The 11,880-nt window shown below is 38.9% G+C and overlaps 1 protein-coding gene across 2 annotated transcripts in view; it reads right to left on the bottom strand.

The window, feature by feature from the left end:
- The window catches only part of RCN2 (reticulocalbin 2), a 15,583-nt gene extending 4,816 nt beyond the window's left edge, over positions 1–10,767 (bottom strand). The window contains exons 1-4 of one of the 2 annotated variants that reach the window (XM_040642945.1): positions 10,432–10,767; positions 9,937–10,042; positions 7,050–7,246; positions 1,157–1,270 (exon numbers count right to left, since the gene is read on the bottom strand). In XM_040642945.1, the coding sequence (XP_040498879.1) occupies positions 1,157–1,270; positions 7,050–7,246; positions 9,937–10,042; positions 10,432–10,575 (561 nt within the window). In that variant the 5' untranslated portion in view covers positions 10,576–10,767. The remainder of the gene's footprint in view (positions 1–1,156; positions 1,271–7,049; positions 7,247–9,936; positions 10,043–10,431) is intronic. The other variant, XM_040642946.1, reaches the window with a different exon arrangement.
- Positions 10,768–11,880: the final 1,113 nt, after the last annotated feature.

The raw sequence follows: 11,880 nt of genomic DNA, 5'->3' as shown, positions 1-11,880 counted from the left end.
AGCTTGTGCTTTCTACAAAATGTTGTTCACGTCCATTTCATTCCATTGCCACATTGTACTCGGGGGCCGCAGCACATTATGCCCAAATTATTTCATTGCTTTCACTGGTCATTCCCCTCCCGTCTTCAATTCAATTATTCCTTAATTCCCCCAGAGAATCAACATCCAGCATGTTCTGCCTGCCATGCTAGGCAGGGTTCAATTAGCTTGTCTCAACTTAATTTTGGCACTTAAATTGTGCCCAGCATTGTTCTAAAATTAGGTTGTGGATTTTGTTTGTGCCAAGTGAGAAATCAGAAGCCTCAATGGCAAAAGTGGTGGCAACAGTTGTATCTTGCCACTGAGCTATGGAGAAAAATGTTATCTGCAGTCTTATTATTCAAGGCAGCAGCTTGTAACCATGACCCACTTGACATAAAGCTACATCTTCCCTCCCTGAAATATCCAGAGAACCAAGCCACACAGCTAGAGGCTGAGGCTAAGGCTAGACAATAAACCTTAATATAAACGTTTAGTCTATTTTCTCCAAAGCTATTTGTTATATTAGTCTTTACTCTCCAACATGATAGTTCCTTTTCTCGAGAAGCTTTCCAAGTCATACTAGGGACTCAATCAATGTTTGTTGAGTTAAATCTAGAGTTCAACAAAAATTCTGAAGAACTGGTACTTCTTTTAAGTACTAAAGGGATGAGAGGACTCATTAAGCCTCTTGCTGTAAACACATTAGTTTCAGTAGCAGCTGCACCACCCCCCAAAACCCAATGAAAAGGGATCCAAAGGTGGTTAAGTTTTCCCAGAGCCAAAGTTTTTGCAAGTGATGTTGTAAACCAAATAGGAAGCATATCGGAAAACAGAAAAGTCTGAAAGCTACAAAAAGACAAGGAAGGCAATGTAGGTAATGTGACTGTGCAGGAGAAAACAGCCAGGAAGGTTTACCTTCTCCCTCCATATGACAGAAATTTACCTTCTCCCTCCTCATCAGCACCCCTCCTCCCACCACCAAAATCCCTTTCCCACCCCATCTTAAGTGGGGAGAACTTTGGATCTTGCTGTCAAAATTCTGGTTGCCCCATAAAATTCATTTTAATGACTTAGAAAAAAACAGGTTTTAAAGTTTTGGTCACTCAAGAACTCTCTTAAAATTTTTCTTCCTTACCGTCATATAATCAACTTCTTCAGGATGCTCAAAAGCAATAAATTCTTCAAGATTCAAACCAGGATCTGAATCTTGGTTCGCTTTCTCAAATCGCTTCTTGTCCTTTAAATGAAGCTTTGAAAATTAAACATTGAACACAATTAAGGTCTCATCCATGCGGAAACATCATTATACATACTTTGAAAATTACATACTATGTGAAATCTAAAGTACATTCTCATACTTTATCTTATCTTCACATCATCCCCTTGAAGGCGGGTTAGAAAAATCACAAACATTTATGAGAAGAAATAGAGACACCACCTCTAGAGTCAAAGATGCAGATCTGAATTCCAGCAACGCCACTTAACCAGTTGTGGTAAGAGCATTTTGCCTAACATAGGGCAAATTGCTTAACCTCTGGTTTCCTCAACTATAAAATCGGGATAAAAATCTCTATTAAGCAATTGGGATGAGGACCCCATCAAGCAATTAGTAAGCCTGAGCATTAAAAAAATATACTATGTTACATTTTACATATTATTATTACTGAGGGAAAATGGAAATTAAATGATTTGCTGAGAGGGATGTCAGAAATACAGCTAAAATACACTGGACTCTGATCCTCCCTGTTCTTCTACGGTACTGCACACTCTCTTCTTTTACAATCTTGGCTGTTTTGAATGCCCAAAAAGCAATAAATTCAGACTATGTGTTAATTCTTGATATGCCATTTTCAAAATGGTAAACACATTTTTCTACTCTGTCACACCCATCTTCCTTTTTCTCTCTCTGTAAAGTATATGCTCAAGTAGTAAATTGAGTAACAGCTACCAGGGACAACGCTGTTTTCAATGCATTTCTCAAAGGCAGTTCTGTAATCAAGAGCCTTGGAAGCCAAGAGTACTATATTGCTCACCCTGCCTAAATTCCATTTCAAGTGTTTCTGGGAAAAACTCTCCTTTCTATAAACTATATGTATTAAACAGCACATTTTAAAAAACACACAATTTCAAATATTTTAGGAGCTTTTAACTTATGTGTCTCACTGTTGAAAAGAAATGCTCTTTTCAGTTTTCTAGAACAGAGGTTGGGTGGCAGTCATTTACTGAACACTACTTCTTTTACAATGACTGATTTACAGTGGAGAGGCTCACTTCTTCCCCCAAAGAATTTATCTTTTAAACCACCCAGCTTCCATTAGCCAGTTGTACTTACCAAATCATGACGGAAAAACAACAACAAACTTATTTCCAATTGGCTGCTTTTAACTTAACATTTCTTAATTTCAAATAACTAGACCAAATAATTTACACTTGACGTTCAGGGGTTTAACACAGGGAGAAGCAGACAAACAAGAATTTGAGATACTTTGTTGAGTCAATCAAGTTCTTTTTGAATAAACCACTATTCAAAATACTAAGTGCGTAGATTTCCTTATGAAAGAACCCTTCAGTTTGGAGCAAAAAGGTCCATGTTTCAGCGGTGGGAGCTGAATTTGGCCAAATCTGCCTATGGAAAGAAAGGATTTCTTTCAGCAAGTTCAGATTGTTTTTAAAAAAATTAAGGAAAGTAGTTTTCTGGTTCACATTTCTCAGATTTTTAAAATAAAATTAAATAATGAGATTTTTAAAAGCAGTTTTAAGAAAACAATTTAAGAGCAACCCAAATTAAAGAAGCCAATACACAGAAAGACAGTTTTTCCAAAATGGCAAAAGATAACAAAAAAGGCTGTCAGTTTCATAAAACCTCAGCACATTTTTTTCTTCTGTGTAAAAATGTTGTATGCTAGTGGAGAGTAGAAAGTGCTACATACAGTAGTAAAAAGGTAGAGATAATCATTTATTTTTATATTGTAACAGAAACTTGTGAAGCACAAAACTGCCATCTTTTGGTAGACTAATGATTTTACATGAGGAAAGATATAATGTGTGATACCAGAACAAAAGTCTAGGTCTTAAAAATTCTGATTAGCCACATGCCAGAATATATCTTACATAAATAAATATTGCTTGTACATGCACGTTCAGCAGCTGGCTTTGGAAATTAGACCAACTGAACTTTTGCCAGGTAGGTCCCCAAACTTTAATTATCCTGCTTAAAAGTGCTGACTGTAATTGTTCATCATTACATAAAGAAATGCTTTTTCAGGCATTTCACAGCACAAGAGGGTCGTTACTACAGGTTATCTCTATTCTCTACATGGAAACTTATTAAAAATAAGATAAAATGCAGGCATCAAATTTTTTTTTTTTTTTAAGATTTATTTATTTGAGAGAAAGTACAGGGGTGGGGGGAGCAGCAGAAGGAGAGGGAGAGAGAGAATCTCAGGCAGACTCCAGGCTGAGTACAGAGTCTGACTGGGTTGCATTTCACAAACCTGAGATCATGACCTGAGTTGAAAGCAAGAGTTAGAAGCTTAACTGAATGAGCACCCCCCCTTTCCCCTTTGTTGTTGTTGTTTTAATAGGCTTCCATGTAGAAAAAGTGTCTTTTATTTAGATATCCAATTACTTTTGATGGTTAGTAACGGCATAATGTTAAGTCTGTAACTTTGATTAAGACTGATTCATTCTTCATCCTTGCTTTTTTATTTTGAAGAATAATGCAGAAGTTTCTGGGTTCATCTTTATACCCCACATCTACTTTTAGGGGGTTTGTATCAAATTCTAATAAAGCATTATGATTAGAACTTCATGTAGAGACATGAAGAGAGACATGAGTTATCTCATGTAGGGATATTCCTGGGTTGTCAGAGAATAAACAATAGGACTCCCAATGGGAAGTGTTCATTTTAGGGATCCATCAATTCCTTAACACTATTAAGATCTATCTAATTCATTCTTAAAAAGTACAGTCTTGAGGGAATGAAACATGAGAGACTATGGACTCTGAGAAACAAACTGAGGGCCTCAGAGGGGAGGGAGGTGGGGGAATGGGATAGACCAGTGATGGGTAGTAAGGAGGGCACGTATTGCATGGTGCACTGGGTGTTATACGCAACTAATGAAGCATCGAACTTTACATCGGAAACCGGGGATGTACTGTATGGTGACTAACATAATATAATAAAAAAACATTAAAAAAATATTATGAATGCACCCCTCAAAAAATATATATATACATAAATAAATAAATAATCATTGCATGAGGGGCTCCTGGCTAGCTCAGTCGGTGGAGTATGCAACTCTTGAACTCAGGATTGTGAATTTGAACCCCATGCTCTGTGTACTTAAAAATAAAATCTTTAAAAAAAGTACAGTCTTATAATCAACACGTACTGAGTACCTGGGTGGTGAACACTGTATTAGAATCAGACATTTTTTTAAAACAAAACTGCTCACAAGCAGTTTATATTAATGAGTCCTGTATCTCTTCGAAGTCAAGATTTTCTTCTCAACACTACCATCTGCTACTAATTATACCCTCCTCCCAAGAATACAGACTCAAGAAACCACACAACACATTTCTCATGTTCTGATGGGATAGTTATTAAATCTTTTGGGTGTCAAAAGTAAAGAAAAAAAAAAAAGACACAATTATAATCTGATTCTAGTAAGATTTTAAAATACTGTATTTAACTTCTCTCTTGTTACCTAGCAGGGAAATCATAATATCACACCATGGTTTGGTTTTAGAAAAGTCACAAAACTCGAATGGTGCTTTTAAGATTAATTAATTCTACAGGATATCTTTAGACAGACAAATCCCAAATCTCATTATCATTTGTTTCTTTTTTTAGCACTAAGTAGTAAAAAGACTGATTTCCACTCTCTTCAATCTGCTGTAAGATGAAGACCTAAATAAGGAGGTAAAAAGTGAAAAGGAATCTTAACTAATCTAAAGCTGATATAGTTAACCAATGCTCTGACAATTTTAAAGCTAATTATATATTAAATATAAACTTATGTGAATCACACACGCTTTCTTCAACAATATTCTCTTAAATCAACAGAGAACTGTTTACCAGTCCAACTGCTACAATAGTATATTTAATAATAAAGTACAACAAATATATTACTATTTCTCCATACTATTACATTTTTTCATATGAGGAAACTGAGGCATAAGGAAGTTTCATAACTTACCCACATCTACACAACTGTTAAGTTATACAGCTGGATGTGAAGCTGGGCAGACTGTCTCCAAGGCTGAAGCCCTTAAATTCTACAATGGTGGCATATGCATAGCATATGCATAATCATTAGCAGAAAAAGCAATCTACTTTGTGTTAGTGATGGCCTATAGAGTTCAAGTGGCCAATATGGTTCTAAAATAAACAGCATGTACAATGATAAATATGGCTACAACAAAAACTAAAAGATAGGTACTACAATGGGGACACGTTAAGGAATGGAAGAGGCTCAAATGTTTTCCAAGCACCCTTGACTAATATTTTGGAAATAACAGTTTGCGACAAGGTATTTGGTTTTGTTTTTTCCACATATAAAAACATATCTTTTCAAAAAAAGTCTTTATAATGGGAGCATTGGTGGCTCAGTCAGTTAAGCTGAACCTTGATTTCAGCTCAAGTCATGATCTCAGGGTCCTGGGATCGAGCCCTGAATCAGGCTCTGCTCTCAGGGGGGCGGGGCGGGGGGGTCTGCTTGTCCCTCTCCCTCCCTCTCCCCGCATGTTCGCTCGTGCACACGCGCATGCGCTCTTTCTCTAAAATAAATAAAATCTTTATTTAAATATAAAAAGTCATAATTACCTTTGAAATACAGAGGTATTGAAATAGCAATTTCTCAAGCTTATAGTCCTTTGTCTTGAAAAGTTCCTACAAATTACTAAAAGTTCTTATTAATTCCTAAATAAAAATGGTCTTCCTCACCTCTGCTTAAGAAGCATTAGAACAAGACATCTTTTAATTTTGACAAATTAAACCATGAGAATCAACAAAACTTATAGTGATACTAAATCTTCAAAACTGAGTTATTTTAAATGGTACAGCTTCTATGGAAGACCATATGACAGTTCCTCAAAAAATTAAAAATAGAATTACTATATGATCCAGCAATTCCATTTTGGGGTGTATACACAAAAGAATTAAAAGCAGGGTCTCAAAGGGGTACTTGTACTCCCATGTTCATAACAACATTACTCACAATAGCCAAAAAGTTGAAGCAACCCAAGTGTCCATCAGTAGATAGATAAACAAAATGTGCTATATACACACAATAGACTATTACTCGGTCTTAAAAAGGAAATTCTCACACACACTACAACATTATGAGAACATCATGTTAAGTGAAGTAAGCTACTCACAAAAAGACAAAAATATGTATGATTCCACTTATATGAGGTACCAAGAGTAGTCAAATTCAGAGACAGAAAGTAGAATGGTGGTTGCCAGGGGCCTGGGGGAGAAGGAATGGGGAGGTGTTGTTTAATGGGTTTAGAATTTCAGTTTTGCAAGGTGAAAAGAGTCCTGGAGATGGGTTGTATAACAATGTAAATGTACTTAACACTACTGAACTGCACACTTAAAAATGGTTAAATTTTATGTGTATTTTATTACAATTTAAAAAATTTTTAATAGTTATACAAAACTATCTGTTTAAAAATGGGGATGGGCCTCTATAGTCTTAGTAACTGATATAAAACTGTTCAATAAAAACAAAAAATAAAATATTGAGATACATATTCAAAATACACTAAAAAGCAGCTCGAAATGAGGACAAATGATGCTGCTGAGAAAAACAGATGCAAGGATAATTTAGGTAGTGCAGAATAAGAGGTCAAAATCCGGCTAGAAAGGAAACCATCAAAATGACCACTGAAGTGGAACCAGTGATTGCCCAGAGAACAAGGCATCCCAGTCTATGACCTCAGACCCTCTTGTGCTCATTCATGCGGGAAGGAAAACTGAACGGATATGATCAAAAGGAACAGCCTGTGCACAGGTACTCACCTGCCTAAAAGACTCTTCTTCTGCATCATCCAGAGCAGTGTTCTCATCAAAGTCGATCACACGATCATACATCTGAATGTTGTATTCATCCCATGACACACTACCATCACTGTTTTTGTCATATTCAACAAACTGTTGCTTTGCTTCTTGCATAGCATAATGTTTAAAAGACATCTGAATCCAGGAACTGAGTTCGCCTGTGAGAATTTCCCAGAACACAAATGAATGTTGACAGTAATTCTGATATTTACAGAAGCGAAGGTTTCTAAACTTTCTCTAAAAGAAAAAAAAATAAAATAAAACCTTGAGTGTTTTCAAATACTGAGTGAGAACTGGCCTGGTTGTATCCATAGAAATAGGAGTAGAAGGTGTGAGAGTGGTTTGGAGTCCAAGAATATAACAATATGTGATCCAAATAGAATGCAAGTTCCTTGAGTACAGAGTTTGGGTATGTTTTGTTTATTGAGGTACTCTAAATGCCTAGAAAGTACCTGGCTTAATCAGTTATTTGTTAAATTAATTACCAATTGGCTAAAATAGTACTTGACTTTTAAAAATTATCATCCACAAAATTGCAGATGTTTGCTAACTATCACAGGTCTCTCAAGAAGTACAAAAATGTTAATAATGACCTATTTATTCTAATATGTATTAGAAAAAAAGTGTTTTCCATTTATGAAAGTAATATGAAGTTTTCCTTTAAAATAAATTTTATTTTGAGTTGAATCAAAACCACATTAAGGAAATAATAGAAGGTAAGCAGCTAGGGCCTAAATTGTGAAAATGTATTCAAGTGACTGAAGTTTGAGAAACATTGTCACAGTATATGTCCTTGAACAATCATAAAACTTCTGGAGGAAATTTTAACAAAAGTTATGGGTAGCAATTATGACTTAAGCCCTTCTTGCAAAAGCTCGCTGTCTTGGTACCTGAAGACATGGGGGAAAGTTTCTAAATCTCTAATGTCCACATTCAGGTCAACTTTAAAAAAATCTAGTCAGAGATATTTACTACACTGCATTATAGAAAAAAGGTGGTAGGGAGAAGGACATGCATAAATGCAAAGATAGCAAGAGTATAGTATTTGGTTTAAAGGTAATATACCATTTGGTTTAAAGAGTGGTACCACTTTATTGATCTGGGGGAGGTCAGGTGAGTATAAAAGACACTTTGTCTTTCCTGAAACTCTAAATTAAGGCAGAATTATAATTATTATAGCAACCATGTACTGAACAATTATTATACATCGGGTCCTCCACATACGTTGTCTCTGATCTTCAAAACAAGGCAATTCTTATCATTTTCCATTTACATTTCTAATCTAATCTATTCTACAGTTCAAGAAATTGCCATTTGGAATTGAGGACTCAGCCAGTAAGTAGTAGAATCCAGATTCAAACGTATATTTGGCTCCAAAGCCCAAACTCTTTCCACTAAATTTTGTTCTCTCTCAAGAACCCGAGTCCAGTCCTGGACTTTAAAGTGCAAATTAGCAAACTTCTTTGAAGGGTCCTTCAAGTACAATGAGAGTTTCTTCTAGTTTATTTAAAGAGATCATCGTGACATAATAGAATACAGAATGGAAAAGGGGCCAAAAACATGGGTTCACACTTCAGCTCTGTCATAAGGGGCAAGTTTGCCCTCTCAAGTTTTTGTTTTCTCAAAAGTAAGGTGAAGATTTGAACTAAGTTCCTTTTAACTTTAAAATTTTTTAAAGTTTACTATTAAATATTTGAATATTTACAGGCCCTTACAGATACCACAGTCTTCCAAATCAATTTTTTCTGTGTGCTTGCCAGTGTAACCAAAGATGGACCTATTCTTAGTGGACAACTAGAGGCTAAAGCTTTTGTCTTTATTTAGAGAAACCAAAACCTTAATATTCCTGAGAGCGCCAATTTTACTGACAACACATCCTAAATTTACCAATTAGTTTGCAATTCTCTCTCCAACAACTTCAGTCCTTAGATGATGAGCAACATTTAAATAAGAGTTATAGCAAAATATCTCCTGAATTTTTCTGGAAGATCAACTTGGAAAGTTGATAGGGTTCACCACTTGAATTAAGCAACAAGGAGAGACAGTTGCAAAGCAACTGAATATTCTTTTAATATTCTGTGCATTTCATTTCTGACTGGAGAGCCTACCTAAGAGCGCTCAGATTTTTTTTTTTTTTTTTTTTTTAAAGTAAGCTCTACCCAACCTGGGGCTTGTACTCATGACCTGGAGATCAAGAATTGCATGCTCCACCAACTGAGCCAGCCAGATGCCCCTCAGACTTTTTTAGGTGAAGGATATTAAAAACTGAATTAAGAGCAAGAAATTTGGCTTCTAATCCTGGCTTTGCCACTCATTTTAGAAAGGCACTTACCCCCTGGACTTCAGTATCTTCAGCTCTACAAAGAGAGGTGGACAAGATGATTCTTAGACCCCTACCAGCTGTAATAATTTGTGATTATCATAAATACACGTGCAACAGGTCTTCTTCTACTTATAAAAAAGATGCAAATTCTTAAATTCCTAATGAAACATAATCAAAAGAGCAATAAATCACGTAATGCCATAAGAAGGTTTCTGACATATTGTTGACAATGATAAAAGTCATATGAGGAAAATGGTGTTTCTTCAATGTATGACTTACACATATCAACTGAGTCAACGATGTTTATGTATTACTGGAGAAAGTCCTGAATTTTACTTGGGACCTATATCTAAAGATTTCCAGATATAAAACCAACTCAACATGTCCTTTTTTCCCCTTCTCACGATACACGTCTCATTTGTTGCAATACTAGCAATCTACACCCGACAGCCCTGCTTAAATGTTTGTGTTTCTAATCTCCTACAAAGCGATTTCTCCATTGTTAGTTGTGCAGGACGTCCTTACTTTCCGTGAGAAAGCCATCTGAGTCCAAGTCAATTTTCTTTATGATTGACTTCAGTCTTTTGTGTTGCTCTTCGGGGGAGAGTTTAACATATTCATCGACTTCTTCCTTTGGGGGGTAAGCGATACACAGAGGGGTAAAGCATTACTATCAGTGGGGCAAAATGGTGGAAAAATATAAGGCTACCAGAAGCCTTCTCTGCCCAGGGATTCTGGGGTGACCCACACCTGCTCTCTAAGGCCCCTGCCTCCTATACACCCTCGATGACCATGCCCCGTGTCGGGAGGGTGGAAGGGATCCGGCTCCCGGGCCGCGCTATTTCCTCAGGCGTAGAGGCCTCGGGGTCCCCCAGAGAGTGAGCGGCGCCCCGCCCGGACCCTACTGTCAGGCCGCCCCGTCCAGGCCTCGCCTGGCCGCCCCTCTTTGTCCCGGGACAAAGCCCGCGGCAGCCGCGGTGCGAGGCCCGGCCCTCCCAGCCCCGGGCCTGGCCACCTCACCTGCCCGCCCAGCAGCGCCTCACGGTCGTAGTCGCTGCGGTGCTCGCCCTGCGGGTAGTGCAGCTCCTCGGCGTCCCCGGCGCTGGCTGCCGCGGCGCACAGCAGCAGCAGCCCCAGCGCCGCGGGCCTCCGGCCCAGCCGCATCGCTCCGGCCCGCCGCGGACACAGAGAGGAGAAGAAGGAGACCGGCGGGGTCTCAGGCCCGCGGCTGCGCTTCGCGGGCGGCTGCGGACTGGCGGCGCGGCGTACGTGGGGAGGAGGGAACGCGACGCGCAGGGGGCGGTGGCCGCCGTTCCTCCGGGTCTCGCAGCCTGAAGCCCGAGCTACAACTGCGGGAACGGGAACGACCAGGTCGAGACCTATATGGCCCCGGCGGAGGGGCGGGGCGCCAGGCCGCGCCACTGATTGGGCCGCACGGCGCTGGGGGCGGGCCGCTGCGATGTGGCGGTCTGCGGCGGGCCCAGCAGCCCCACGGTGCTAGCGATGGCTGCCGGGAGGGGAGAACCCCTCCGGCGCCCTCCTCTGCCCCTCCCGCCCTGTCTCTTCCCGTCAGCCTTGTTACTGCCAGAAATTCCCTGTCCGGTCCATGTGTCCATCTGGCTTCCATCAATGAGAAAGGCTGCAGATTTGGGTGAAAAAAATACATGGTACCTAGAAAGATGTTTGTCTTGAGGAACCAACCTAAAGTATGCATTTCCCAGTCTTCAGTGTATGCCTCCTTATTTATTTCACCAGAGCAGAACGAACAAACCCAGCTACTGAAACCCAGGTATTTTTATCTGATGCTCAGTTTCGTGACTTACAAGTTCTGTGACCTTGGCCAAATTACTTGGCCCTTGAAAACCTGTTTGCTTATTTATAAACTGGGCATAGTAATAAGATGACCTTAAAGAGTTGTGAAGATTAAATTAAATAATATAATAAGTTTAGAACAGTAGCTCACACGTATGGTGAAGTGTTCAATAAATATGAGCTTACATCCATGCGGGTAGAAAAGCAGACGATTGTACAGAAGGAATAGCTTAGCAAGTACCTAGGAAAACCTTCATGGATAGAATGCATATATCCGTGGCTTCTGTGCCGTGTCTGTCCGCAGGTCTGTGTAATTTCTGTACCTCGTCCTGAGCACACTAAACCCAAAGAAATTTGTAGGCTGCAGCCTGAGCCCTTTTCTTTCATTGATTGCTCTACTTAGGATCAAGCCTTTTCACACAGAAGAAAAGGCTTTCTGGAGCCTCTTTCTCTTCTCACAGTTTGTATTTGGATTGGGAGTAAGAATCCTGTTCCAAATTGAAAAACTGAGTGGGCACAAATCATACAAATTTCCTGGGATAGGATGGTATTTTACTGTTTTTGGTCAGAGACCATTGAAAGGTTTACAGAGCAAAGTTCAAATGAGATCTTTTAAGTGTTATAAAGAGCGATGCAGAATAAAGTTTTAAGTTTCAG

This window comes from Ursus maritimus, unplaced genomic scaffold (genome assembly GCF_017311325.1).
Source record: "Ursus maritimus isolate PB19 unplaced genomic scaffold, ASM1731132v1 scaffold_27, whole genome shotgun sequence".
Lineage (NCBI taxonomy): Eukaryota > Metazoa > Chordata > Mammalia > Carnivora > Ursidae > Ursus > Ursus maritimus.
Note: the sequence above shows the minus strand (reverse complement) of the source record. Positions and strands in the feature narration are given on the sequence as shown.